A 26,638-nucleotide genomic window follows, 5' to 3' on the forward strand; every position below is an offset into this window, starting at 1 on the left:
ATTTTGCTTTTGCTTTCAAATTTGAAAGCAATGTAGTGCATATGGAGTTGGAGTACATTTGATTGCAATCAATATTATGCTTCCTATCTATCGGCCATTCAATTATATTGGTTGTTATAATTTCATTTAGCATGTATGGGTTTATTAATGTCAAAAGTAATAAAAGACAAATAAACATTAGTACAACAATAACTAAATTAGCCAACATTAGAAGACATAGCATTAAGATGTTTCTCTTTGTCTTTTCTCTCTATAGTTTAAACACGTACATCGAAATGCAATACTCGCATGCGGATGTTGTGATGTTGCAATTGAATCACCAGTGTAAAATGATTTCTCTTTATTCATTTCAAACTCTTGTATCTTCTCAACCTAACTATTATCACAAGGATTACATTTGTAATATAATCTACCTGAATCGTTAACACTTCTAGAAACCTTTAGTAAATCATATTTGCCGCATGGACATTTTGGTCACATTTCTCACCGTTCTCCTTAAATATTTCGCAACATTAAAGATTTGCACGAGCATAACAACATAATAACTCTAACATTGTTAGCAACAAATTTACTTGGTTTCATACCATATACAAATAGGGTAAAGTCAGAAAATCAATACTTACTTCACATGCAATAAACACATTCCCTATTTTCAAGGAATTTAAGAATCCCTTTGATAATCTAATAATACACCTATAATAGTGAGATCGCGAGAGAGGATAAACAGATTAAATGAAAGGTTATAAACTATAATAGTACACATAATCTTATAGATCTATGAGGAAAGCAATTGTACTAAGTAAATATGAATGATAAAAAAAACAATGGAAAACTTCAAACAACAATCTCCTTGCCATCTAAGTTTACCGGTGCACATAAATAAAAGCTCGGAACACAACAAATGGTTTCAAATTTTTAGATTCAAAGTACTTCATTTAGTGTCTTTGTGGACAACATACATAAACTCAAAATTGGATAAAGTTCATTTAAAGTTCAATATTGACATATTCTTGAAATATAAAATATATAGATTGATATTGAATTAAGATCTTTACATATTTTAACATTTTGAAATTATATTTCTTTTAAATTTAAAATAGAAGATAATATATTTAATAGCTAATATTCACAATTACAATCAAATACATTATAAGCTTGTATACAATAAAAAAATATCTCAAAATATAATGCGAGATACAGATGATATTATTTATTTTTATTGATCTACCCCTCAATCTCTCTCACACGTTTAAGTTTTGAGCCAATAGAAATGAAATACTAAAAAACAATCCATGTATTGTCCTAACATACAAAATTATTATTACTTGAGTTTCTTGTAACTTTACAGTCCAACTATAGTATGAATGAAAGAGATAAATTTTAGAAACTAACACTACCAAAAAAATTGTTTTCTATTACGGCCGGAAAATCGTAACAAAAAGCCATATTTTGTGCAATTTGCGTATTTGCTACGCCTTTGTTACGACTTTTTTCCGTAATGTGTACTCGCGTAACGAATGTTTTTTGCCACGCCACTTTTCGTAACTATTACGATCGGTCAACGCTCCCTGAAGTATGGTATTTGTTACGATGTTTGTTACGAATTTTCTCTCGTAACGAAAGGTAGATCCTTCCGCGCGTGTGGCAGGACTTTTAGTTACGGTATTTGTTACGGAAGTTCCTCGCGTTACAAGTGTTTTCCATTGACCGGTTGTCAGAACTTGGTTTTTGTTACGACTATTTGTAACGGCATTGAACCCCGTAAAAAAAATATTACCTACTTATAGTCACGAAACCGTCTGTAACAACAAATATCCGAAGACCACTTTTTGTAACGATTTTCTGGCCTTTTGTTACGGAAAAATAGCGTATTGTGAAAAACAGGGGGTACGCTGCAATTGAAATTGTTCGTAACAAATGGACCTGCTGTGATGCGTATGATACGAAAATAAATTACGAATACAAAGATTGCTATAAACATCATCATCATTACGCCCCGCGCAAACATTAATTCATATTAAAATCTGAATTCCATACCTACCAACAAAGTAAAGCAACCCATAGAACAAGCCTACTAGTATCTACACATCAACAACCTGTTCCGCAAAACGTGCTTAACAGTTCAAACACAAGTAAACAACGCAATAAGCAAATACGGTTATCCATCAATCCCATTAGGCACATTTTTCACCATACGAATTCAAACCACAAAGGTCTACGCATCAATTCCAGACATAGTTCAACAAAAACTCAACACAATCCATCCAAAGACAGGTTCGACATTCAATCCATATGACAAACGGGGCAATTAACATGGGTGTATCGGTACCAACATTTCAAGCCCGGCGCATGAGCTGCAATTGCCAACACAGAGATTACTTTAAGTCATACTTCTTATAAATTTCGGAAGGCAATACAAGAAAGGTATTAAAGTAGATCCTTACGTCCTTGTAGCTCCACTCAATAGGATCTTCGCCGACGACATCGCGAAGGGTAGTCGCCCCAGAAATGGTCGGCAAAATAAGGGGTGTGTCCGGGACTGACGCGGATGTCACGAAGACCTTGACCAAGGAAAGTGTGTCACCTACAGCATTCACAAGAGCAATTTTTGATTACATTCAAGCATATATATCAACAGACGTTCGAACTGTATATATAACATGTCATAACACAGACATTATAAGTGTAATACTTTGGAACTAGAACAAGAGGAGTACGTACATTCAGACATGTCGTACAGTACATGGTATTACATTCATGAGTTAGGTAGCGAAGCACATTATACCCTAATTTCCTATGTAATTGCAGCTTGATCTTTAAACCAAACATCCTTCAATAAACATGGGTCGTCATAATAGCAGTTATTTTACCACCCCTACATTAACAGTCTACATCGCTTTGGAAATCCACGGATCGTTTCATTGTATACTTCTACACTTAGTGAATCCATGCTAATACGCAATATGAGGCCTGAACAGTCACGAAAACCTACGATATCTCGCTGAGGCATATTAAAAGTTTAATTAAACATCCTCAAAGATACCGGACCAACCTGGCCCAGGGGGGCAGAGCAGAAGTCCCTCTGCAACAACTTTTTTCTCACCGGTGCGGGATAATAGAAGCACATGTGTGCCGACCTACAACAGACAGGGCATATGAGTTGGATAAGGTAGTACGCAGTCAAGAGTAGCCTAAATTAGACACTGCACTGATTTCTAAGAAACTCCAGGGCGTCACGGAATCATACCGTCATGCTTGGCTCGGACACAGGCCTGGGAATCTCAGGGACTGAATCAATACGAGATGTGCCCTATCATATAACATGCCGAGGATGGTAAATTCCTTCGCCATCCAAATCTCATGGGATACTCATACCAAACAGGTCAGGGATTATGAATACTTACTGCCTGGCCAGTAACCGCTCCGGAGTTTCTGTGCATGAATGCATACACATCAGCCTTGATGGTTTTGAACTCATCCATCATTGCCTTCAGCTCCTCCATTCCATTCTGTAGTTGTTCCCACCCATGCTGGAATGCTACACTGTCTGTTAAACCAGTTGACTCGCTGCGGGGATGAGCTGAACTTGCCGCATTGTCGACCTTTGACCGCTTCTTAATCTTTCCCCCAAGGGCCCGTCGGTACAGAGTCTCCCGAACAGAGGGAGTCCGCCCTTCAGGGGGAACCTTGTTTAGCTCATTCTGTAAATAAGTCTACAGGAAAGATTTAAGTGAGGCCGAACTTGCTCTTGTTGTTAGAGATGTAAATACTGACTGAATTGTAACTAAGTTGGGAACGAATTTATTCTACCAATATCTCCTCGGTTTCTTGGTCATCCTTTCCCTTGCCTTGTGTGCGACTGGAAATCCAAATCTCCAGATTGTCGGGGTCCTTCCCCTTTGCCTTGATCTGCAGCAATACAAGGCCTTCTGTCATCGAAAACATAATGAAATACAGGAGAGGAAAATATGGGGATGGAGCATGACATGACTAATTACTTAATTGTAATAAAAGGTACCTCCTCTGCCAGAGTCGTGAATGACTTCCGCCCAGTACGATGTGGAAAGCTTCTTTTCGCTACGTTCGACGCATTTTTCTTGGATTGAAGCTACGTCAATCAAAGTTATTTAGTTCTCAGTCCATGCCCGTGCAGATTTAACGTATATTAATTTGGCATGTCCCTATGCGTACCTTCACCTTCTCGTCGCGCCAATACTCAACCAACTTCGGCCACTGATCGGGCACAATCCTGCTTGAGGGAACCTTCTTCAGTGCTTCTTCATCGTCCTCGATCGGATTGAAGTAAGTTGATTTGATGCTGTATTTCCAGTGCCTCCAAACTTCCCTTAGGTCAGCCAAGACCACTTTCTCCGCTGAGTCTGGTAATCCGCTGTTACTCTGGAATGCCGTTTCACACGGTTTCCACCAGGTCCGGAGAAGATGGTAGGGCCATATATAAGAATCTATATGAAATAAAAGAACTTTCAATTTAATGAAGTTTGCATCACCTGAACCTCCATCCATGCACCCTGTCTCTTCGTCTCCGGTATCTCAGCGAACGTGGGGTAATGTAGAGAAAGTCGAGCTCCGTTGCGTGCAATGACCCCAATGGCGGTCTTGTACTCGTTTACGTCGGGTCCGACGATGCTTTTACCATCCGGCGATGTGAATACAAGCATCCTGTGATCTTTTCCCCATCCACGCGGCATTCGTGCCGCCCCTCTCCCCTGCTTTTTCTTTGACGAACCAGCTGACACAAACAGGAGATTACATGTTCTAATAAGGATATTACATGCAAAATATGAAGTCACTAAATGTAATCGGTAATCTTTGAAGGCTAATTTCCAAACCGTCGTGCGATGTCATCTCGTCCAGTGGTGCCATATTGCCCGCCTCTGTTCCTGTCATCAGAGTGGGGTCGGAGCCTGGCCCTTCATCCAAGAGTGGCATATCACTCTCTGCAGTCTCCATGTCCTGCGTCGGCGGAAGTGTCTCGTCATCTGCTTGTGTGGGGGGGATTGTATCATCGTCATCCTGTGTCAGTGCCGTCGGATCAAAAAGTGATGGAACATCCCTATCATCATGTTCCTGTTGGGGTTAACAGTGTCAGCCTATTGTAGTGTTATACTGAGAGTTCAAATAAGGACATGCTTTCGGCAAAGGAACCACATTACCTCCAAAGGGCCCTCTGAATCCTGAAGCACTGCCCTTCGAGTGGAAGATGTTGGCTTCATGCTTTGACCACGAGCATCGCGCTCTTTCTCCCACTCTGATGTGATGGACCGGAGTTGCTGGAGCAGTGGCGAGACCCGAGATCCCTTCCGTTTTGTCACTTTCTTTGTGGGATTGCGGATGGGCGATGGATTCCTGCTTGCGGGATGAGTTGCCTCTAGGGGGCTGTTACGTGCGGATGCCCGGGTAAAACGTCTTGCGGGAGAGACTGCCGGATCCTGTGACCCTCCAACGGCAGCACGTTGAGATTTGCCCATAACCTGCAAGACACCAGTGTTAGTTGGCAGTATGAAAACGTATATTAGGAGAAAATCAAAACACACTTATCACAACAAAGCTTATGAAGTGACATATTACGAGAAATTCACATAATAGTTACTGCAATTAATCAGGGTAAATTGCTTCAGCATACGCAAAGGGGGGTAAAGAGCTTATCCGCGTTGACATATTCGGAAAAAATCATAACATCCTGCGCGCGCATAATGGATGCAAAGTGCTTCAGCAAATCAAGCGAAAACAGGGCCTATGAACGATGGCATGCATGTCCGAAAGTGGTTACCTATTACGTACTTCAATCACCGACCCCCCCTCCCCACATAGATGACCATCTGTTGAGATGTGTAATTTATTCTGAACTGCGAACTCAAAAAGGTTGCGTGGTTGCCAAACCATCAAAAATGGGCCAATTAGGCTATATTCGCATACTACCAAAAATGCCCGCTTATTTGATTCTGCGCTAAGCACCATCATCTTCGGAGGATTCCTCCGAATCCGAAGGCGAAGTATCGGCATGGTCCATCTGCCCTGCATCTTCTACTACTTGCCCCTCAATACCTTCCCTTAGCCAGTAATCGGCTGCTCCTCTAACATTGCCTCCGTCATCTAAAGGTAACCCTGTGCTGAATCTATGATCGATCGTACTATACACGTCATACGTGTCTCGCCGTGACACCGGAACGACAACGCTCCAACCTTCATCAACCGGGTCTGCAATGTACCACACCTGAGAGGCTTGGGTCGCTAAGATGAAAGGCTCATCCGTGGGCAAGTTCTTGGGGTACATCAAATACTTAAAGTTCACACATTTATATTTGAACTCATCCTCTTTAACGCCCCTCTCCAGATCCACCCAGTCACATTTTAAAAGGAGATACTTCTGTTGATTGCTATAGTACACTTCCACAATGTCCGTAAGAATCCCGTAATATGCCACGGAACCTTCTCGTGGGTTATGGTCCCTAGCTGAGGCATAACTCACTGTATCTGCCGTAACCATAACACCTGCACACTGTGTCCTCTTCCTTGCATCCCGGTCTTGAACACGATAGCGTATTCCTGACACAATGCACGAAGAGTACCGTGTTGCATTGCATAATGGTCCACCCGCCAATGCACGGATCTCCGCTGAGATTGGGCACTCATCATTATTCGTCGGATCATCTACCTACATTTGATGTAAAGTAGTTCATGAACACTCGTGATTTCAATGTTTTTTGGGAGTGTAGTCAAGATACCACGTACGGACGATGTAGGCGGTACTCACATATGATTGAAACCAAGACGCAAATTGTTCGTTGTGCTGCTGGTGCACCTCACGTGGGGGTGCGCGAGTTCGACATGACCTAATAGTATCAAGGTGAATCCTACAGTGCAAAAATAAAAGTCGAAGATATTCAACACAGGTCGGATACGCATACAAGTATTGTTAAATTGATGTGAAAAAACCTTCGCAACGGACTGATTTCATCTATATTTCCTAGGATGTAGCAATGAATTTGGTGCATCGTATTGTAATCAAGATTGAACCTAGAACCAAACAATCCTTTCCCGTGTTGTGTCCCGTCCTCCTCCCCTCGAGCAGCCCAGTTCTCTTTGGTCTCTATGTCTCCGAGATATCTTGAGCAGAAAGTCACGCATTCTTCCATGAGGTATCCACGTGCAATCGAACCCTCAGGTTGTGCCCTGTTCCGTACGTACCTCTTCAGAGTACCCAAGTACCGCTCAATGGGATACATCCACCGGTACTGCACCGGACCGGCCACCATAGCCTCCTCAGCCAAATGGATAGGCAGATGCTCCATTACATCAAAGAATGAAGGTGGGAATAGCTTTTCAAGATGGCATAGCGTCAAAGAAATTCTTTCTTGGATTCGCTCCAGTTCACGAACTGTGTTATGAGCTGAGCACATCGAATTGAAGAAGTTACAAAGTTCAATCAACACGAGCACAACATTTTTGGGAAGACACCTACAGGAAGTGTTGAATCAGCACCTTCAGTTATATTTAGAGGAGGCATATATCATGTTAATTAAAATAATTGCGTTTCAAGGGTATACCGTCGGGCAGCAATAGGTAGAATTCGTTGCATAAGAACATGGCAATCGTGGCTCTTAAGTCCCCATATTAGTTGTTGTTCTACCTTCACACGACGCGATAAGTTTGAACTGAACCCATGAGGTGGTCGGAGGTCCTTCAACACAGATAGGAATATCCGTTTTTCGGGGTTACTCATGGTGTACGTAGCTGCCGGCAAATATATAGCGCCCCTAGGACCCGATACCGGGTGTAAAGAACTACGTATTTGCATCAACTGTAAGTCTTTCCTCGTGTTCAGATTGTCCTTTGTTTTCCCCTTAGTTCCCAACAATGTATACAGTACATTCTCACACACATTCTTTTCAATGTGCATCAAGTCGAGGTTGTGACGTACCTCATTCTCAGACCAATAAGGGAGCTGAAAGAATATGCTCTTTTTTTTCCACACCTGTTGCTGCCCGTCCACCCCCCGGCGACGCTTGCGAGACCCCTGTGCAATGCGTTTCTCAATCAAGTCAACCGTACGATACTCAGTAGGCATATCCTGAAGCTGCTGCAGAAGTTCAGCGCCGGTCAAGCGAGAAGGCTTTCCGTCAAAGCTCATCGAACCGTCAAATGCATGTTTATCAAAGCGCATTCTATGCCCAGCCGGCAGGAACCGTCGATGCCCGCAATAGCTATACTTATGTCCATTTTTCAGGTATCTGGAATGAGTTTTTAAACCACAAACAGGGCATGCATTCGCCCCACGAGTCGGCCACCCTGACAACATACCGTAACCGGGAAAATCACTAATAGTCCACAGCAATGCAGCTCGCATCTGGAAATCCTCCTTAGTACTCGCATCGTACGTCCGAACACCATTATACCAAAGCTCCTTAAGCTCATCGATCAAAGGTTGAAGGAAGACATCAATCCGATCCCCCGGGCCATGCGGGCCGTCTATAATCGTAGAGAGGATGAACGATGGTTGCTTCATGCACAGCCACGGAGGTAGGTTATATATCACAAGTACGACGGGCCAAATACTATAACTCACACTCATATTCCCAAAAGGGTTGAAACCGTCAGTGGCCAGACCGAGGCGTACGTTGCGAATCTCCTAAGAGAACGTCGAGTACCGATGATCGAAACTCTTCCACGCAGGACTATCTGCTGGATGACGCATCTTGCCATCGTCTACACGCCCTTCGGCATGCCATCTCATAGAAGATGCAGTTTTGGAAGATACGTACCATCGCTGCAATCGCGGAATTAATGGAAAGTACCTTAACTTCTTCACTGGAGATCTATCTTTACCCTGTGTAAATCGCTTTTCCCCACACACAACACAAACCTCACGGTCAACATCTTCCCCGGTAAACAACATGCAATTGTTGATGCACGCATGGATAGTCTTGCATGTGAACCCCAAGTCCTTGGTCAGCTTATTAGCCTCATAGAAGTTCTTCGGAAGGACAACATCGTCTGGAAGTGCATCCCGTAACAGCTCTAACAGCAAATCAATAGAATTATTAGACCAGTGGCACAAAACCTTCAAGTGCAAAAGCCGTGCGATAAACGAGAGTCTACTCATCTTCTTGCACCCTGGTATGAGCTCTTTCTCTACATCTTCTAACATCTTTCTATACCCCTTACTGCCATGATGTATATGTTCATTTTCGTCATCCCTATGAGGTTCATTTCCACTGGGCCCCGGATCGGTGTGCTCTGTATATGCACACTCTCGTAATAGAAGTTCTAGTTCCTCCTCCCAACGCATTGGCATATTGTCGTTTGCAACAGCAGGGTTCACCTCTCCTTCTCCGTGGCAAGTCCAAACCTTGTAGGTTTGGTCGAATCCATAACGAATACAATGGAGCAAGACATCTCTACGAGATTTTGTTAAGCGATTTCCGCAAGATGTACAGGGGCAATAGATGCAAGATTCAGAGCTACGATCTTTAAATGCGAAATCTAAGAAAGCCCTGACCCCGTCCAAATATTGAGCGGAGATATGGTTCGCATCGTCTATCCAACTCCTATCCATCTAGCAATATAATATACATGCGATTCCATCAACAAAACATGCAACCAAAAACATATAAGTACAACATAACCTTCACCGATATAATAGGAAACATGGATGCTCTTCATGACGCTAGCATTATAATTTATCACAACATTAAGGCACATGGACCAAAATCAGCAGCCCTCACCACTTAAAAATCTTCCATAGATGCAATGTAAATAGTATTATATGGATATATTTCCCGTCACAAATGCTGGGCCGTCACAAATAGACACATCAGCAGCAAGAGAGAGTGAGAAAGAAGTAAAAAAGTTTCTGAAATTGACAAGACATGGGGAGCATGGGGGGGACATCCGTGTGTATGCTGCAACCACTATATCTATCTATCTATCTATCTATATGGGACTGGAAGATGGAGATTGAGATGGAAGACGTGTACTATAAGAATTTTGAGATAGATATACATATATATATATATAGAGGTACAGAAATGGCTCTCTACCCCAATTAGAGGGATACAAATAGGAATAGTACACAGCACCAAAGCCACAAGATTCACTGTATCTGTTTCCACCAAAACTGCATTTGCATCATCTTCTTCTCACATTACTACTCTCGCCCTCATCCTTTACTCTCTACTCTCTATTCCCTACTCTCAATGCAAAGTGTAAATAAGCCCTGGATTTTATCCTTAATTTATAGAAATGCTATAATGAATATATGTATGGGTGACTGTATGTGTATACGCATACTACAAATGCAGGATAACGAAATCTGATAGTAAATTACCTACGATCAGAAAACTGAACTGCAATTCAAGAAGCATGCAACTTGAGGTATTTCGCAATTCATAAATCTTGTTAAATGCTTCCCAACAGCCGAATTAAGTTTCCTGACGTAATGTATTACTTTGTATTCTGAACAAATTAGCAAGAGGATTGAGCTAATATGTTTTAATATAACATTTAAGCTACCAGAACAAAGAAATACCTCATAAATTTAACATACAGTAAAGCATTGCACTTGGTGTTTAACTATAAATTAAAGATAAATATCAAAAAAATAAATTCAACCAAAAAAACTCTCCTTCTGGACAAAGGAATACAAATTCACCTCAAATGTAACACACGATAAAGCCCAAACAAATGGAGTTAAAATGTAAGACTATATCCATACCGAGAAAGAGGCGAAGAACTTTGGAGTAATACCAAATCTTTCGGGAGAAAACTTAAAAACCTTACCTAGATGCCGGAGTAGATCCCTCGTTTCCGTTGATTTCACAATGCTCGTCGTCCTGCAGGTTCAGAGGAAGGAAACTCGATCGAGTTTTCTACAAGGGAGAAATGAGATTATGCCCTAATTTGTCGAAGATACCTCGCGTAATACAAAATCTTTTTCGAGCTACCTTCAAAACCTTACCTGGGTGAGGTGCGCCGGAGTAGATCCCAGGGACGGATCGATTTCACCTCGCGCGTCGTCGTCGGCTGCTACAGGAAATCGGATCGCGGGCGACTGTGAGAAGCGAACGAGGGAAATGAACCAGATGCCCTAATTTGTCTAAGTGTGGGATGATATAGCGTTTTTGTCCATTTTGATCGTTTCTGGAATGAAAGCGTCAATCCAGTATTTTACTTTTTTTTTTTTTTTTAATTTAACTTTTCCAAAAATAAAAAATTAAATACCAGTAGTTACGAACACTTTACGTAACTAATGTTATTTTGACCAAATTCTACCATCTCATTATTTGTTACGATATTTTTTGCGTAACGACAGAACCTAAAACGTTGACCGGGTTTTTTTTTTTTCGTCACGGATTTTGTCGTAACTAATATATCTATTTGTTACGATTTTATTGTTACGGACTCTCAACCCGTGGTGAATAGCCCTTTTTTTGGTAGTGTAAATGTAGAGAATAAGTGTTTCTAAATGCATATTTACAAGTTAAGTTAAAACATATCTATCCAACACTAGGCAACTGTTATAACTCATTAATAACTAGTATCATAATTCAATAATCTAAAGAGCTATAGGACATAAGATTTCCTAAAGCCATATATTTGCAACTAAAATCTCTTAAAAGTGAGCAAAAATGATTTGATCAAGAGTGAACAAAGTAAACCACTATAAATATTAACTTGGATGGAAATAGGAATGAAGATTCTTTCCAATTTGTTTTAAACTTACAAAATTCTATACCCTAATCTATATTCGTATCCCATAAATCTAAATCAAATCGATTGTAAATTGAAAATTATGGTTTAAAAATTACATTTAACTTCCTCTTCGAAACAAAGTCCTATCTTGAGACCCTAAGGTCCCTAATTTTCAAATCAAATGCTACCGAAATTCTATTAAAGCCAAATCAAAATCAAATTTTCAAAACACTCGACTCCGATAGCCGAAAAGAAGAGAAATTGATGGAGAGAAACGATGACTTGTGTGTCAAGGAAATAAACGGATGGAGTAATATTTTTTTAAAAAATAAATAACATCAAATTTTCAAAATTATTGTGTAAATAGAGTCATTACATATTGTAAATTAATATTGCAATGAGGTGTAGAGTAGGAAATGGTTGAAACACTTAGGATTTAAAGTAAGTAAAGGGGTATTTTATCAATTTGACTAGTTGTTTTTAGTATTTTTATGGAAAGATTATTAAGTTTATTACGTACAAATAATAATAATAATAATAATAATAATAATAAGGATAATGGTAGCTCGGATAAAAAATGAGGTCGGGCGAAGAAGGAGGTCGGCTGATACGGAGGTCTGCTGATACGGCCGTTGGGTGGTTTGCCATCGGTTGGTCCGCGTTCGGTTGGTTTGCCGTCGGTTGGTTTGCAGTCGGTTGGTCCGCCGTCGGTTGGTTCGCCGTCGGATGGTTCGCAGTCGGGTGGGCCGGTCGGTTGGTCCGTGGTCGGACCAACTAAAGTCGGGCGAAGACAGAGGTCAGAGAATACGGAGGTCGGCTGATACGGGGTCGGCTGAAACAGATGTCGGCTGATACGGAGGTTGGACCAAGTGAGGTCGGGCGAAGAAGAATGACACGGACGATACGAGGTCGGACAAGAGACCAGATGGTGGTCGCTTCGTGGGGCGGCCAAGGAGTCGTTTGGTCTAGCGATCAGTTAGTCTCTAAATTGGTCGGTTGGGTTATGCGGTTGGCGAGACAGTTAAAGACATGTGTCAATGAAGGAGGAATTAGCGGGCGGTTGCTGTAACCAACCAGGCGACGGTTCTGAAACGTTTTCTTGAAGGAACATTTAAGGATTTGGATTTATTGTAGAAAGCATCTTCAATCGAAATCAAATTCAAGAGAATTGCTTTTGGGGATCACCACTTTATTTTTCCAGTCTGTAGTTTTTTTATTTCCCTAGTTTATCTATGTATCCTACAGTGCTTAGGATTCCTAATCTCAGACATTCATTTTATCAAATTCGAAGATAATTTCATATTTTCGGATTTTACTTTTAATTGTTGAAAAATTGCATCAACAAAGTTAATTAAAATAAAATTAAAGTAAAGAATTATTTGAAAGTTTGATTGCAATTGAGTATTTAAGTGAAATTAACCTATATTTTAAATTAAAAAATTAGATAATTTATAATCTTTCGTTTGGAGGCTTATTTTTAGTTTTTGCATGTTGGTCTTTTGAATATTAATTATTTTATCAAAATATAGTACAAATTAAAAAAAATTATACAAATATAAAAATATTTTTAATATTAAATACTATGACGTAAAAGATAAATATAAATTTTGAAGATAGTTTTTTAACTAAAAATTAAGGATACATAGATATTCTGAATTAATTTTCTTGTTTATTTTTAAAAATAAATTAAATACTCCATCTGTATCATTTTTCATTTCCGTCCCTCCTAATTTAGTAACTGTACTACCTATTAACATAATAAATACCCTTTCAACTTACAATATATTACACAAATGTCATTACTTTTATATTACACCATACTAATAAGAGTATTTTTGTCTTTTTTTGTCTTTTTATTTTCTTTTTTTTTTTTACTTTAATCCAATGGGACAGAGAGTATAAATTTAATAAAATAAAATATTTCTATAAAAATTATAAATAAACTAAGAGTATGTTTCTCAAGGTTCGAGAAAATTCACTTTGCACAGTGAATTCACTTCAAACCCTCCATGTCTCTTTCTTCACTGACAATATGCAGTACAACAGTTGTTTTTTTTTAAAAAAAACAAAATTGATATTTACAACTGTGTACAACCCTTACTATCAAAAAAATGGTCTTTGACCACGGCTCAACGGTTCTTTACAATAACATCGTAACAAATAATGGTTTTTGTTACGACAACTTCCGTGACCAAAAAATATTTTCTTGGTCAACGTTTCAGGTTCTTTAATTATGCAAAATAATCCGTAACAAAAACGGAGTTGGTAGACTTTGTTCAAAATAACATTAGTTACGATTTTGCTTCGTTACAAATGGTGTTTAAATTTATTTTTTAATTTTAAAAGATATTTTGGATTTAAAAAAAGGTAAAAACGCTATAGCGCTTTTGGAAAACTAAGAACGATTTCAGGGCCACATGAGTGGGCTTTCTTCTTCCCCTCCTCCGTGCCGAATAGATTTCACACTTAGCGAATTTCGGAAAGTTAGGGCACAACTCGTTCTTCTCCTTATCGACGCGATTTCTCACTCAGCAGACGCGACGTAGTGGGCGAAGGTGGGATCTAGGATGTTAATCGGAGCCGGCATCCAGGTAATATTTTTAAGTTATCTCGAGTAGTATGAGGATCGATCCACAGTTCTTCGCCGCGTCCTCTGTAAGGAGAAATCGAAATAGGGCGTCGTAATATTCTTCTTCTTTCTCAGGTGGTATTGGGAATTGTATGGCTTGTGTGTGATAAACAGAACGTGGTTAGTTGGTAGGATAACGTATTCTTGTGTTAGAGAACTAGCAGGCAGATTGTTTAAGTGCTCTGTGATGTTGCGTGCGCATTGAAAATGTCTCTTTGAAGCAAGTTCCTACCTTTTTCCTTTTGGGTTTGTAAATGACTGTTCTTAGCTTTCTCATATGTTTTCTACCTGAAATTTATATTAAATACAAGCTTAAATTGTCACCCAGCATAGTGGGCAAACATTTAGGAAAATAGAAACAAACTACTATGTCCTGGTTTATCGGATGGTGTGAAGTTTGATTTATTAATGGTGTAATTTTATCACATGTAGATCCGACTTGTGTAATGGACTTCAATCTGGAGTTGCATAAACAGCAGTAGGGTTGTGTTGAAAGCTGTAAAATAGTCATAAGTAGGTGTTATTTGCATACTTGCTATCTTTGCTTACTATGTGAACGATTGACTTATAAGAAATTTCGATAGCGCCGATTTGATCTGTTAAATTGTCATATCTTGCATCACTGCTAGTTACTGGTTATGTACCCAATGATCGATTGCTAAACTGTCATCATGTTTGATGCATCCATGATTATGTTACTAGCATTCCACTTATGTTTGCATTTGTTTCTACTATGCAACGATGACATTAGGGAAAGGCGTAGAACCAGGAGCCGGAGCAGAAACTGAACTTTGAGAATTTATTAGTATTTTCAAATCTATATAGAAGTTCCTTTGGATTATGTGTTTACTGTGCTTGGACTTAACTAGGGCTGCTATGTACGCAGGGCCACGCCCTCTCCTTCAACTCGGGATTTGCTTGTCTTTACTCTACTTCAGTACTGAAGTTGTGACACTCTATCCTTACCTTATCTGTCTGTGCTTTTTTTTCTTTTTTTGGTTCATAGAAAAGAGATGCATTGAACTGTACAGTCGTGCTGCATATGATATGGATCTTAATAGATTGCTTCTTGTCTTCTTCATTTTCTTCTAAACCTCACTGATTTCGCTTTTTTGTGGAGGTCTCTGCACGGCATTGCTTCATTGGTTTTCTGCATCTGTCTGCACTTGTGTGTGGGATCTTCAATTCGGAAGATTGTGGATCCCAGCTAGCTACACTGCTAGATTTCATGTTTGTTGCGTGCTATGCTTTGCTCTCTTTAAATAGAGTTGTTCGATTAGAACTAAAGATGAAAAGATAGATGCTTTGCACACTCCTCGACGGCATATAATCTCCACATGTGCTTGCTTGGTTGCAACGATTGATTGATTGATTGATTAACTCACCCTTTTAGGTTGTATAATTGAGTAGATAATTGAAAGCCCATTTTGAAAATAAAGAAGAAAGCAGGGGAGGGGGTCTAATCTGCTGTAGGTTTTCTTCAGGGTGTTATATAGTTTCAGCCCCTCCATCATCACATAATACTAAAAGTGGTATATATGATTCTAATTCAGTCCTAAAGAGAGAATGCATATTGTGAATTAGTGCATGTTTAATTAATTTAGTACTTTGCGCCATTTTCATTGAAAATTAGTGCATGTTTAACTTATGTTTTTTTATAGGAAATGACCGTGTATCAACGCAGGCGTGTTGTGCTCATTCAGGATACCCAGTTTTGAGTTTAACGAAAGGTCTGCTTTGTTTTTTACGCTATGCCACTGTGTAAAAACTTTTCTGTGATGTTTGTTTATTGGGTGGGTGGTGCAATGAAGTGTTAAGTGCATTCCCATGAATCTGAAACATTTTTTTTCCATCAGATTTCAGAATTATTTCATATTTGTTTTAAAGGGTTTCTACTTGGGGCGTAATCAACATAGAGAGGACCCATGTTCCTTGTCGGCATGAAATCATCATCACCATGAATTCTATCCTACAGCACGGGAAACTCTCTTCATCGATCTGCACCAACTGAATAACATATTCAATTTCATCATTTCAAAACACATCTATGCATTGACAATTAACTCAAAGTGCATACTTAATGAATTTCCATCAGATTTGCCTTTCATAATTACAATGGTAAAACATATGCTTGCCACTTCTAATATTTGTGTGGACATAAGGCAAGAACTGCATGTAATGTAATATTTTTCTGCTCGTATTTAGTGCATAAATGGTAATTAATCTCATTGAGACATAGTACTACGACACATACATGAAGCCCTCCCATTTGGGGGTTGCCATATGGATATAGAACTTTGAATTTTTTTATTTATTTGATATTGTACATGATATTGTTGGTTTACATTTGTTTATTGGAGGATGATTGGTTTATAGATCGAGCTGCAATCACATAGGAAATTAAGATATAATGTGCTTTGGTGCCTAATTCATGGATATAATACCATGTATTGTACAATATGTCTAAATATACATACTCGTATTGTTCTAGTTGCAAAGCTTTACACTTCTAATATCTGTGTTATGGCATGTTATACATACAGTTTGAACGTCTATTGATATATACGGCTCAATATACTCAAAGATTGCACTTGTAGATGTTGTAGGTGACACACTTTCCCTGGTCAAGGTCTTCGTGACATCCGCCTCAGTCCCGGATACACCCCTTATTTTGCCGACCATTGCTGGGGCGACTACCCTTCGCGATGTCGTTGGTGAAGATCCTATTGAGTGGAACTACAAGGACGTACGGATCTACTTTCATACCTTTTTTGTATTGCCTTCCAAAATTTATAAGAAATATGACTTAAACTAATCTTTGTGTTGGCAATTGCAGCCCATGCGCCGCCCCTGAAGCGTATCTACCGATTCACCCATGTTAGTTGTCTCGTTTGTCTTATGGATTGTATGTCGTACCTGTTTTTGGATGGATATAGTGTTGAGGCTGTGTGAACTATATGTGGAATGGATGCATAGACCATTGGAGTTTTAATTCGTGTGGTGAAAGATATAGTTATGGATTGATGGATATACGTACTTGCTTATTGTTAGGTTTGGTGTTTGAACTGTTAGGCCCGTTTTGCGGAACATGATGTTGTTGTGTAGTGCTTGTTAGGCTTGTTTTATGAGTTGCTTTACTTCGTTGTTAGGTATGGAGATTGTCCAGTAAAAACTATGCTGTCCATGTGCCTTAATGTTGGGATTCAGATTTTACTATGAATTAATGTTTACAAGTATTGCCAATGATGATCTTTATAGCATTATGTGTGTACGGAATTTCTTTCGGTAATGGGGAGATCACAGCAGGTTATTTTGTTACGCACAATTTCAATTGCAGTGTAACTACTATTTTTCATAGCATGATATTTCTGCGTAACAAAAGGATGAAATACCGTGACAAAAAGTGGTTCTTGGATATTTGTTGTGTCAAGTTGTTTCGTGACTATAGGAAAGTTTATTTTTTATTACGGGTTCAATGTCGTTACCAAATATGACAAGCGATCACAGGAACGTTTTTGTAACGCGACGACCTTTCGTAACAAATATCGTAACTAAAAGCTCTGACACACGCCCGGAAGGATCGACATTTGGTTACGAGAGGAAATTCGTAACAAATAGCGTAACAAAAACCCTGCATTAGGGAGCGTTGACCGATAGTAATAGTTACAAAAAATAGCGTGGCAAAAAACATTCGTTACGCGAGTACACATTACGGAAAAAAGTCGTAAAGAAGGTGTAGCAAATACGCAAATTGCACGAAAAATGATTTTTTGTTACGATTTTCCGGCCATAGTAGAAAACAGTTTTTTTAGTAGTGCCTGTATATGTTATTCTATAACTACAATAATTATTCTATAACTACAATAATTATAGTCTAATAAAACATATACAATGTATACGTCGAGAATAAATTTTTTTATTATATGAATAAATAAAATTTTAAAAATATATTGATATAATATAATTTCATAATCAAATCATACCATTATTAATTTAAAAAATTTAAATTAATCCACGTTTATATTATTATATTCATTACTCGTCAAATTAATACATATCAAATCTCTCAAAACCCAAACTAAACCTACACAAAAAAAAAAAACACATAAATTCAAGCACACCTAAAAATTCAAAATAAAAATCAAACTCAAATTCAATTTCTCCATAACACCCCTAAAGAAACACACCCTAAAAATTTTCAAAATAAACACTTGATATGTTTATCCCGTTATTCTTTTTTCAACACAATTTTTATTATATACTCCATCCGTCCCATAAGTATAATCTTAGGGTGTGTTTGTTTGGGGGATTGAATTGGATTTACACTATTCATCCAATTTTTTTCACCCAAAAATATCAAATCAAACACCTATTTTTCATTTTTTTATATTATACTAAAAATCAATTTTACATTTAAAACATCAAATCAATACCTATTTATATCACATCATACAACTATTCAAATTCAAAATTTTTATTATTCATATCCCAACTCAAAATCCAAACCCCCAAACAAACACACCCTTATTGTGTTGGATACGAAATTTAAAGAATATTGATATTATATTGTTACTTAGTAAAAATAAGGATAAATAAATTTTTTCCCCTTGTGAGTATATTAGTGTAAAAAGTAGTGACAAATGTGTAATAATAATGAAAAAGTATGAATAGTTTTACGATGATATGATTATTTATGGAAATGAGACTATTGTTCTGAGACGAAAAAAAATAGTAAATAAGACTATTGTATTGGGACGAAGAGACTAAAATTTTATCATATGCATAAATTAATATTTTAATTTAAAATTTTATTTTTTATTATATCAACACAATTATCTATACCTCTAATCAAAAATAATATTAGCAATAAACAAACAAAATCATTGTTTAAAGCAAAACACACTAGAACTTACGAGTATTAATAATTTAAAAACAATTTTTGTTACTTGGTCAATTTCATAACGTCCATTTTCAGAGAAACGACAATAAACTAAATAAATAAATATATAATTGACAGAAAATAAATAAATGAGATCAGAAATAGAACTGAGACAGCTAAATTAGCCGTTAAAAAAGTGGAGCCACGTCTCGATTTGAAATCTGCCCCTCTCGCCAATTTCCATCGAGAGCGTCTCGTCTCGTCTCGTCAGGATTTGGAAATTTCGATTCCTGCTCCACTGAATTTTCAGGGTTTTGTGAAGAAGCAGAGGGAGAGAAGTTAACTCGGCTTAGTTTTTGTTTGTTGAATGCTACTGCTGGAAGGAGCCATGGAGGAATCTTCGTTGTGTCTTTTGCGCTCGCTATCTCAGCCTTCTCCGACATCCAGTGAGGAGAAAAAGGTTTGATGTCGCTTTGATTCAATTTTGTTACTTCTTGGATCTGTGATTCAGAAAAGGCATACGTTGGATTGCGAGTCGGTTTTCGTTGAAGCTGAATTTTGTAACCCTAACCTGAATCGACGAATGTGAAATAGATTTCTCTTACTTTCCTAAGCTTGGTTTCTTTTCTGTTATTCTGATTCATAGTTAGAATTGAGAAATCCCACCATTAATTTCCCCTCTGCGTGGTCAAATGTGTATTACGTATTTTTTGGTATTTTTGCTCTCATACTCTTAAGAGATTTGGAAATTCAGCTCCAGCGGTATTCCTTTCGCAATGGAATCACGTGTAGTAGCTGGATTTTTTTCAAATCTAAAAAAATTGAATACTTAAAATTGAACAAATCTAAGAAAGTGTCCCTAGGCAATTTTTTGGTTCTACCAAATGATTTAGCAAGTTTACAATTGAAAAAAATCATCTACAGACAGCTTGAAAACATGCTTTTGGGGTTCATGCTGAGCTACAGATCAAATTGTTAAAAATATGCCTGCAGGCGAATCATCTGCACCGAGCTCTGACAACGTCAGTATCCTTTGGGAGGTTCATGTCTGAATCGTTGGACTGGGTAAAATGGTCAGCGTTTACTCAGAACAGATACATGGAAGAAGTTGAGAGGTATTCGAGGCCTGGTTCTGTTGCTGAGAAAAAAGCTTATTTTGAAGCCCATTTCAAGAGGAGGAGAGCTGCAGCATTACACGAGCAGCAAAATGCAGCATCAAACGATGCAGCTGGCAATCTACCCGAAGCAAATGAAGAAAACAGGGTTGAAGATTCATCAGCTTACTCGGCTGTGGACTTAGTGGTAGTTGCTGAAAATTCGAATGAAGAGGAGATTCACAGCAGCTGCCAAGAAGTCCTAGTAAGTCAAAATGATGCTTCAGCCGAACGAGCAGTGCATGACTTCCAGCCTGGAGGGGCTGAAAAATCCATTGAAAGTCCAGTAAGAGTGGCAAACCATCTTGAAAATGATAGATGCTTTGGAGACGATGATGCACCAAATTTAGAGGATACGGCATGTCACAAGGTGCGTGTGTCAATAAATCTTTATTACTGATGATGCAATGGAATTGGATTACAGTCAGCAGGTCGGTCTTCCTCTAACTGATCTTTCTATTGTCTTGTCTTCTTCATTGTAGGATGATCTGATTTTAGGAAACTCAGAACTATCCAAGGAGAAGGAGCCTGAAGTTTCTTCAATGGTGTTGAAAATTGACAGCGTTCCCAAGTGTGTACCTTCGCCTACTGTGAAGTGTATAATTCTGCCAGTTCAACTCAAGAACAGCGAGAAGACGCCAGACAGCAAGTATATAGCAACAGATGCAGGCAGCAAAAGGAGATCGTACACAACCTCCCTTCACATGTCCATCAATTTGGGATCTTGTTTAGGTGATACACAGAAACCCACAATCCAAGGTCGGCCAAAGAACAATGCCACCAGTCTCAGCACCAGCAGAGCACCTGCCAGGAGATTCAAAGACAGCAGGCGTACTCAGACATCAACCACGGTTCGTTCTGTGCTTTGCTCCCTGCTATCATACTGGTTATGTTTTTTTATAAAATTATTTACAGTGCCGAATATGCTTTACTTACAGGAACCTGCGAATGGTGGTGTATTCAAGCATCATATAGGAGGAACCTGTCAGCATCAGCAAGAGAAGAACAGGTAGATAACATCATGTGTTTTGGAACTAGGGAAAGAAATGAGGTTAGAGAATGTTATTTTTGTTAGTGAAGATTGATTATGATTTATTGGTTTTGAAGGACCACGACATCAATAATACACGGCAATTCCTCTTCTTTGTCACGAAGCAGGACATTAGATGGGAAAGTGCTGCCCTCATCCTCATCTACGACTAAGTAAGCACGAATTCATTATTAGCAAGCATTAAGATTAGATAATGTAATTGTAATTGCAGTGTGAATTGGTGATGGTGACATATAAATACAGATGCTCATCAAAGTCGTCGTCATCATCCTCTGCTACAGTCGGGTTGAAAGCGCGACTACCCACTACTGTGGCTTGTCCTTTCACCTTCAAGAGTGATGAAAGAGCAGCAAAGCGCAAAGAGGCAAGTACTCCCGACTCTATGACTGTATGTATGCACTTGTATTAATAAACCTCACTCACTCTATTTATCCCTCCCTATTCAGAAGATGGAGCAGCAATCAAAGTCAACTGAGATAGAGAAACCAAAGCTACATGCAAAACCACAGGTGAGGAGGAGTTCAGTAGTGGTCGATGGGCAGATCATCAATTTAGCATGTTTTTGTTGTTTATGGAAATAACCAATTTATATTAGGCTAAATTCCACAAATCTACCTGCGGTTTCATGAAATTGTGTCAAAATCCCCTATACTTCTAAAGCTGCGTCGTGCTTTCATATTAGTAAAAAAAGAAATAGTAAATATATTAAAAAATAGTTATTTTTCTCAAGTTTTAAGAGTTTCTTTTTACTGTTTTTTGAGATTAAATATAAAAAAAATAAATATATTTATAATTTTAGAGATTTAGAAATTGAGATTCTAAAATTTTTTCACAGTTTGTGTAGTTTGGGCGCATTTTTAGATTAAATACCCTTAAATAAGGACCGCCGAGGGGTTAGACGCAGAGTTTACGAAACCATAAGGAAGTTTGCCGTAATTTTAGAAGTACGAGGGATTTGGCGTAATTTCGTGAAACCACAGATGAATTTTGTGCAATTTAACCTTTATATTATATAGTTTGTCTTGATCAATCAGGTAAGGATAAGAAGATATACATATGCATAGTAAGAAATATGTATCAAGCGTGCGTTTGTTTTTGTTCACAGGCTAAAGCAAGAGACAGTTTTAAGCATCAGCTACGTAACTCCTCCACCGCTACAAAAACAACAAAAAAACACAGCATTTTCGCAAGTGCAGACTTCCCAAGTAATTTGATGAAAACAACGGTATTTCTTTTTTTACCCGTTTAGCTTCCTTCCTCGCTCCATTTTTTGTTTTTCCTGCGGTTTTTGGCAACTCCATAGGCATGGATGATGGATAAACACAAGGCATAATTTGGGCAGATCCCAGCAGTTAGATCAACAGCAGTCTGTCTTCCGAAAGTTGAGGAGGAAAGGGCGGCTGCTGCGGCTTCTTCCAAGACTCTGGATAACAACATTTCAAGGCCACGTTGGAGGTTGTTTTCCCTGAAGAAGAGCCAACAAGGATTATTGTATAATGATGATGCACAGCAGCAGGAGAAGCTTAGACCATATGACAATGGTGGTGGTACAAAAGCTTTGAAGAGTGAGAATGCCTCTCCAAATATTATTCAGGTCTGAATCTGATTTCATTAATTATAATTCTTGTGCATTTCTGCTATCTGTATGTGAATTTTTGGTTGCTGTTTGTTATGATGTTATAAAAGAAATAGAAAAATAAAAATAGGTTGAAGAAGAGGCCATATGGAGGTGTAATTTTCCTCTTCCTTAATTCTTTCCTGTTCTTATTGTGTCTGTGTTGTCAGCCAAACTGCTAAACCAGTTAGTTAGTTAGTTAGTTCAACCAGACACTGCTGCTGCTGCTAATTTTCTATCTTCTAATCGTGCATCGTAACTGATAACTGAGGTTTTAAATGAAATCAAATAATTATGTTCGATTTGAAATTTTATGATTTGAATTCGAATAAATATAATCGATTTGATTCGATTAAGAATCAATTATAATTTAATATTCAATTCGATATTCGTAAATATTGGATTTGATAATAAAAAATATGTACTTAGTATGAAATATAGCATACATATAATACTTTGTTATATAATAAATAAATAAATATAAATTTATTAACTATAATACTTTTAAAACTTTATATAAATAAATATATAATTATAATTATAATTATAATTAATTTAATGATGGTTTATTTATCTTAAAGAAAGAACGTCTTTTATTATGTCAATTTAAAAATAAAAAATAAAAATAAAAGTGAATGTCCGTATTTCTTTTATCAAGTTGTCTTAATATCACTATTGAGTTAAATATCTGAACAATATTGAAAATCGAATCAAATAATTTGAAAACTATGTCAAATCAAATACAAATATTATTTTAAAGTTCTTCAATATTTTGACGAATCGAATTAAAATATTGCAGTGTAGCTTCGATTCGATTTGTTTACAAATCTAATTATAACTCAAGATTTTTCGACTTAGGTTTTGACGGTGTACTGATGTGAAAGTCTACTTTTCACTATTATTTTTATTTCATTTGACTTTTTAAAATATTAATCAAATATTTATTTGATTTTACTTTAAAAATATATATTTTTGTCCACCAAATATTTTAAAATTTACATCAATATCAATTAAATCAAATTAAAATAAACAACAAAATCTTTGCATATAAAAATATCTTAAGTAAAATATTTTTTTATTCTTCTAAATAAATAAATGTGTGAATTACGAAAAAATATTAATTTTTATTTAAAATATAATATTATCTTTTATAATATACTGTATTATATATTCAACAATCTAAAAATAAAAATACAATAATAATAATAATAATAATAATAATAATAATAAGAAAAAATATTTTTGTGTCAATATAACCAAAATTATCAATTTTGATCCAAATATAAAAAATTCATCAATTTTTATTCCACCCTTAACCAACCAACAAAAAAATGCTGATGTGGATTTAACGGAGTCGAGGTAGCGGATGACCTGAAATGAGCACGGTCGTGTATTATCTAACACGTCCGTATTTCTACAAGTCAGCATCCGCCAGTCTCAATACACGGTCATGTATTACTGTACATGCTCGTGTATCAGTCTTACGGCCATGTTTCCCGGTTGTGTAAATACAAGGCCGAGTTTATCTGAACGAACAATTTCCACGATTAAACACGACCGTAGTTAGTGGTACACACGGCCGTGTTCAAATTTTTCTATTCTTTTTTTTCTTTCTTTGATGATTTATTTTTTCTTCACGATGACAAAAGGATCTAAATTTTTTTCCTCCATCTTTTAAGAGAAAAGAGAAGTAGAAAATATATTCTATCATCTATTAATGTATAAAGGCATGTTGGTTATATTTTATAAGTTTAGGGTTTTTATAGGGTTTTTTTGGTTGTGTGTTTAGTGAAGTATGATACTCCATTTCGTCTCACTTATCGTGTCCATATTTTTATTTCCGTTTGTCTTACTTATTCTGTCACTTCTCTTTTTGAAAAATAATTATACACATTAATCTCATTTTAAATTTTGAAATTTATATTTTTGTAATTTTAATTAAATTAATTAGTTATCTTAATTTTAATCTAAAATTATTTTTATTATACGATAATTATTTTCATTAATACATTCTTAATTATTTAGTAATTATATCTCTATTAAATTCTCGTGTCTACAGTAAATGTGACACCATAGCCGGGATGGAAGGAGTATTTTGTTTTTTTGCATTTTTTTTTAATCTTGTATTTTATGTGTATAACTATTTTAGTTCTTTTCAAAATGATATGCATATACATAATATTTATAATTTTTAAAAATTGCATTATTATTGATTTGTTATTGCATTATTCTGTTATAATTTTAGTAGGTGAACAAAATATTTTATTTGTGAAAATGACCGATGAAAATAATAGTTATAGAAATTCAAGGATCCTGATTATTTAATGGAAGTGGAGGATATGAAAGATGATTTGATGGATCATTTCTTATACGTAAATATGGTAGATAATGATAAGATGAATGAAGATCAATGTGTTGTAGTACGTCAAAATTGTGACGATGAGATGTCTTTGGGTGATTCACAATAAAATGACCTCACAAGCCTTGCCGGGTCGGATACAGAACTCATGGATTCTCACACCGTTTGCGATCTATCTATCAAGTACAATCCATCGTTTGCACTTGGGATGATTTCCAGTTAGAAAAAAAGAGTTTAAAAAGGTCATCCAAAATCATGATATCGTGACTATGATGATTCTAAGTGATGAGCGATGAAAATGTGTTTTTGTTTTTACACAATTCACAGAGAATTTATATTCGAAAATCAGTGAATGGGAATTTATAGAAAACGATCAGATATAGAAATTTTTGTGGTTGTAGACCCTGAGTAGTCATCACAATTATTTATACTCTTTTTACTGGTGAGTTTCCAGGTCGAACACAAGGATTTTAAGTCATAAATTTCAACGATGAAAATCTTAAGAAAGCGACGAAAAATGCAGGGGAGGATCCGCTTACAGCGGATCCTATAACTGGACTACGAAAAGCGATAACGAAAGCGATAAAGATGGAATGAGCGGGAGTGAGCGAAGCGAACGCGAAAGATGAAGTGTCAGCGGTAACCAGATGATCGGGACATGAGCGGAAGCGGGGACCAGATGAACGGGACATGAGTGGCGGTTACCGAGTGATCGGGACATGAGCGAACGGCACATTATATGTATATATATATAGATGAGCGACCGAGAGTGAAGGAGAGATGTTGTATCTGAACTGTGCGTTATATCCCTGGAGGCAATGAGCGAGCGACGAAGTTGTGTTATCGGAATTATATGTATTTACGGAAGCGGTAAGAAGGAAATAGTATAATTATATAAACTGAATAGAAAGAATTAATAACACTGGAATTTTTTACCTTAAGGGATTTACAACAAGACTTCAATGACACCCAGATCCAAGATATTATAAAAAAGAAACCCTACTGTCACTAGGAATCTCTGCGACCTAATAGACCACCGCCTATGTCCAATTAATTTTCCCGAAATCTGCCTCATTAGTGGCTTTACTCTTTTGTTACCTCTTTTTAATCAAAATTGAATTCAGAACAGCAGTTAAGCAGGTCGACAAGGCTCCCGCGTACTTAACTACATTGAACTACCTTGAGACCGCTTTTGGCGCATAACAAGGCTCAAATAATCAATTCTTCTTTAGCTCTAAA

General features: G+C 37.3%; 4 protein-coding genes across 4 annotated transcripts; 1 reads left to right on the forward strand and 3 right to left on the reverse strand.

Moving 5' to 3' along the window:
• Positions 1–2,015: 2,015 nt before the first annotated feature.
• LOC127241250 (uncharacterized) lies at positions 2,016–11,022 on the reverse strand. Its single transcript, XM_051260177.1, has 13 exons — positions 10,979–11,022; positions 10,801–10,889; positions 5,175–5,492; positions 4,851–5,088; positions 4,509–4,750; positions 4,192–4,398; positions 4,019–4,108; positions 3,811–3,909; positions 3,405–3,701; positions 3,248–3,310; positions 3,053–3,137; positions 2,445–2,584; positions 2,016–2,354 (listed from the first exon to the last, which is right to left on the reverse strand). The coding sequence occupies exons 3-13, from the start codon at positions 5,487–5,489 to the stop codon at positions 2,337–2,339; spliced, it is 1,794 nt and encodes a 597-aa protein (XP_051116134.1). The 5' UTR covers positions 5,490–5,492; positions 10,801–10,889; positions 10,979–11,022; the 3' UTR covers positions 2,016–2,336.
• On the reverse strand, positions 5,969–8,527 carry LOC127241251 (uncharacterized). Its single transcript, XM_051260178.1, has 4 exons — positions 7,569–8,527; positions 6,958–7,479; positions 6,776–6,875; positions 5,969–6,676 (listed from the first exon to the last, which is right to left on the reverse strand). The coding sequence occupies exons 1-4, from the start codon at positions 8,525–8,527 to the stop codon at positions 5,969–5,971; spliced, it is 2,289 nt and encodes a 762-aa protein (XP_051116135.1).
• Positions 8,651–9,577, reverse strand: LOC127241252 (uncharacterized). The gene has a single exon (XM_051260179.1). The coding sequence runs from the start codon at positions 9,575–9,577 to the stop codon at positions 8,651–8,653; it is 927 nt and encodes a 308-aa protein (XP_051116136.1).
• An 8,395-nt stretch (positions 11,023–19,417) lies between the features above and the next one.
• LOC127241399 (protein WVD2-like 7) lies at positions 19,418–23,305 on the forward strand. The gene is made up of 9 exons (XM_051260424.1): positions 19,418–19,680; positions 20,214–20,744; positions 20,857–21,225; positions 21,313–21,383; positions 21,482–21,577; positions 21,669–21,789; positions 21,872–21,934; positions 22,531–22,650; positions 22,768–23,305. Exons 1-9 carry the CDS (start codon positions 19,588–19,590, stop codon positions 23,023–23,025), a joined length of 1,722 nt encoding a protein of 573 aa, XP_051116381.1. The 5' UTR covers positions 19,418–19,587; the 3' UTR covers positions 23,026–23,305.
• Positions 23,306–26,638: the final 3,333 nt, after the last annotated feature.

This window comes from Andrographis paniculata, unplaced genomic scaffold, assembly GCF_009805555.1.
Source record: "Andrographis paniculata isolate CXL003 unplaced genomic scaffold, ASM980555v1 Contig82END, whole genome shotgun sequence".
Taxonomy (NCBI): domain Eukaryota; kingdom Viridiplantae; phylum Streptophyta; class Magnoliopsida; order Lamiales; family Acanthaceae; genus Andrographis; species Andrographis paniculata.

Coding starts and splice junctions, on each gene's coding strand:
- LOC127241250 (XM_051260177.1), bottom strand. CDS start 5,489: ATGGGCAAATCTCAACGTGCTGCCGTTGGAGGGTCACAGGATCCGGCA. Junction 4,751..4,850: donor CGAGATGACATCGCACGACG/GTTTGGAAATTA, acceptor TGTTTGTGTCAG/CTGGTTCGTCAAAGAAAAAG. Junction 3,910..4,018: donor TCACGACTCTGGCAGAGGAG/GTACCTTTTATT, acceptor GTATTGCTGCAG/ATCAAGGCAAAGGGGAAGGA.
- LOC127241251 (XM_051260178.1), bottom strand. CDS start 8,527: ATGAAGCAACCATCGTTCATCCTCTCTACGATTATAGACGGCCCGCAT. Junction 7,480..7,568: donor CTACCTATTGCTGCCCGACG/GTATACCCTTGA, acceptor CACTTCCTGTAG/GTGTCTTCCCAAAAATGTTG. Junction 6,677..6,775: donor CGTCTTGGTTTCAATCATAT/GTGAGTACCGCC, acceptor CATCAAATGTAG/GTAGATGATCCGACGAATAA.
- LOC127241252 (XM_051260179.1), bottom strand. CDS start 9,577: ATGGATAGGAGTTGGATAGACGATGCGAACCATATCTCCGCTCAATAT.
- LOC127241399 (XM_051260424.1), top strand. CDS start 19,588: ATGCTACTGCTGGAAGGAGCCATGGAGGAATCTTCGTTGTGTCTTTTG. Junction 21,384..21,481: donor CATCAGCAAGAGAAGAACAG/GTAGATAACATC, acceptor TTGGTTTTGAAG/GACCACGACATCAATAATAC. Junction 21,578..21,668: donor TCATCCTCATCTACGACTAA/GTAAGCACGAAT, acceptor ATATAAATACAG/ATGCTCATCAAAGTCGTCGT.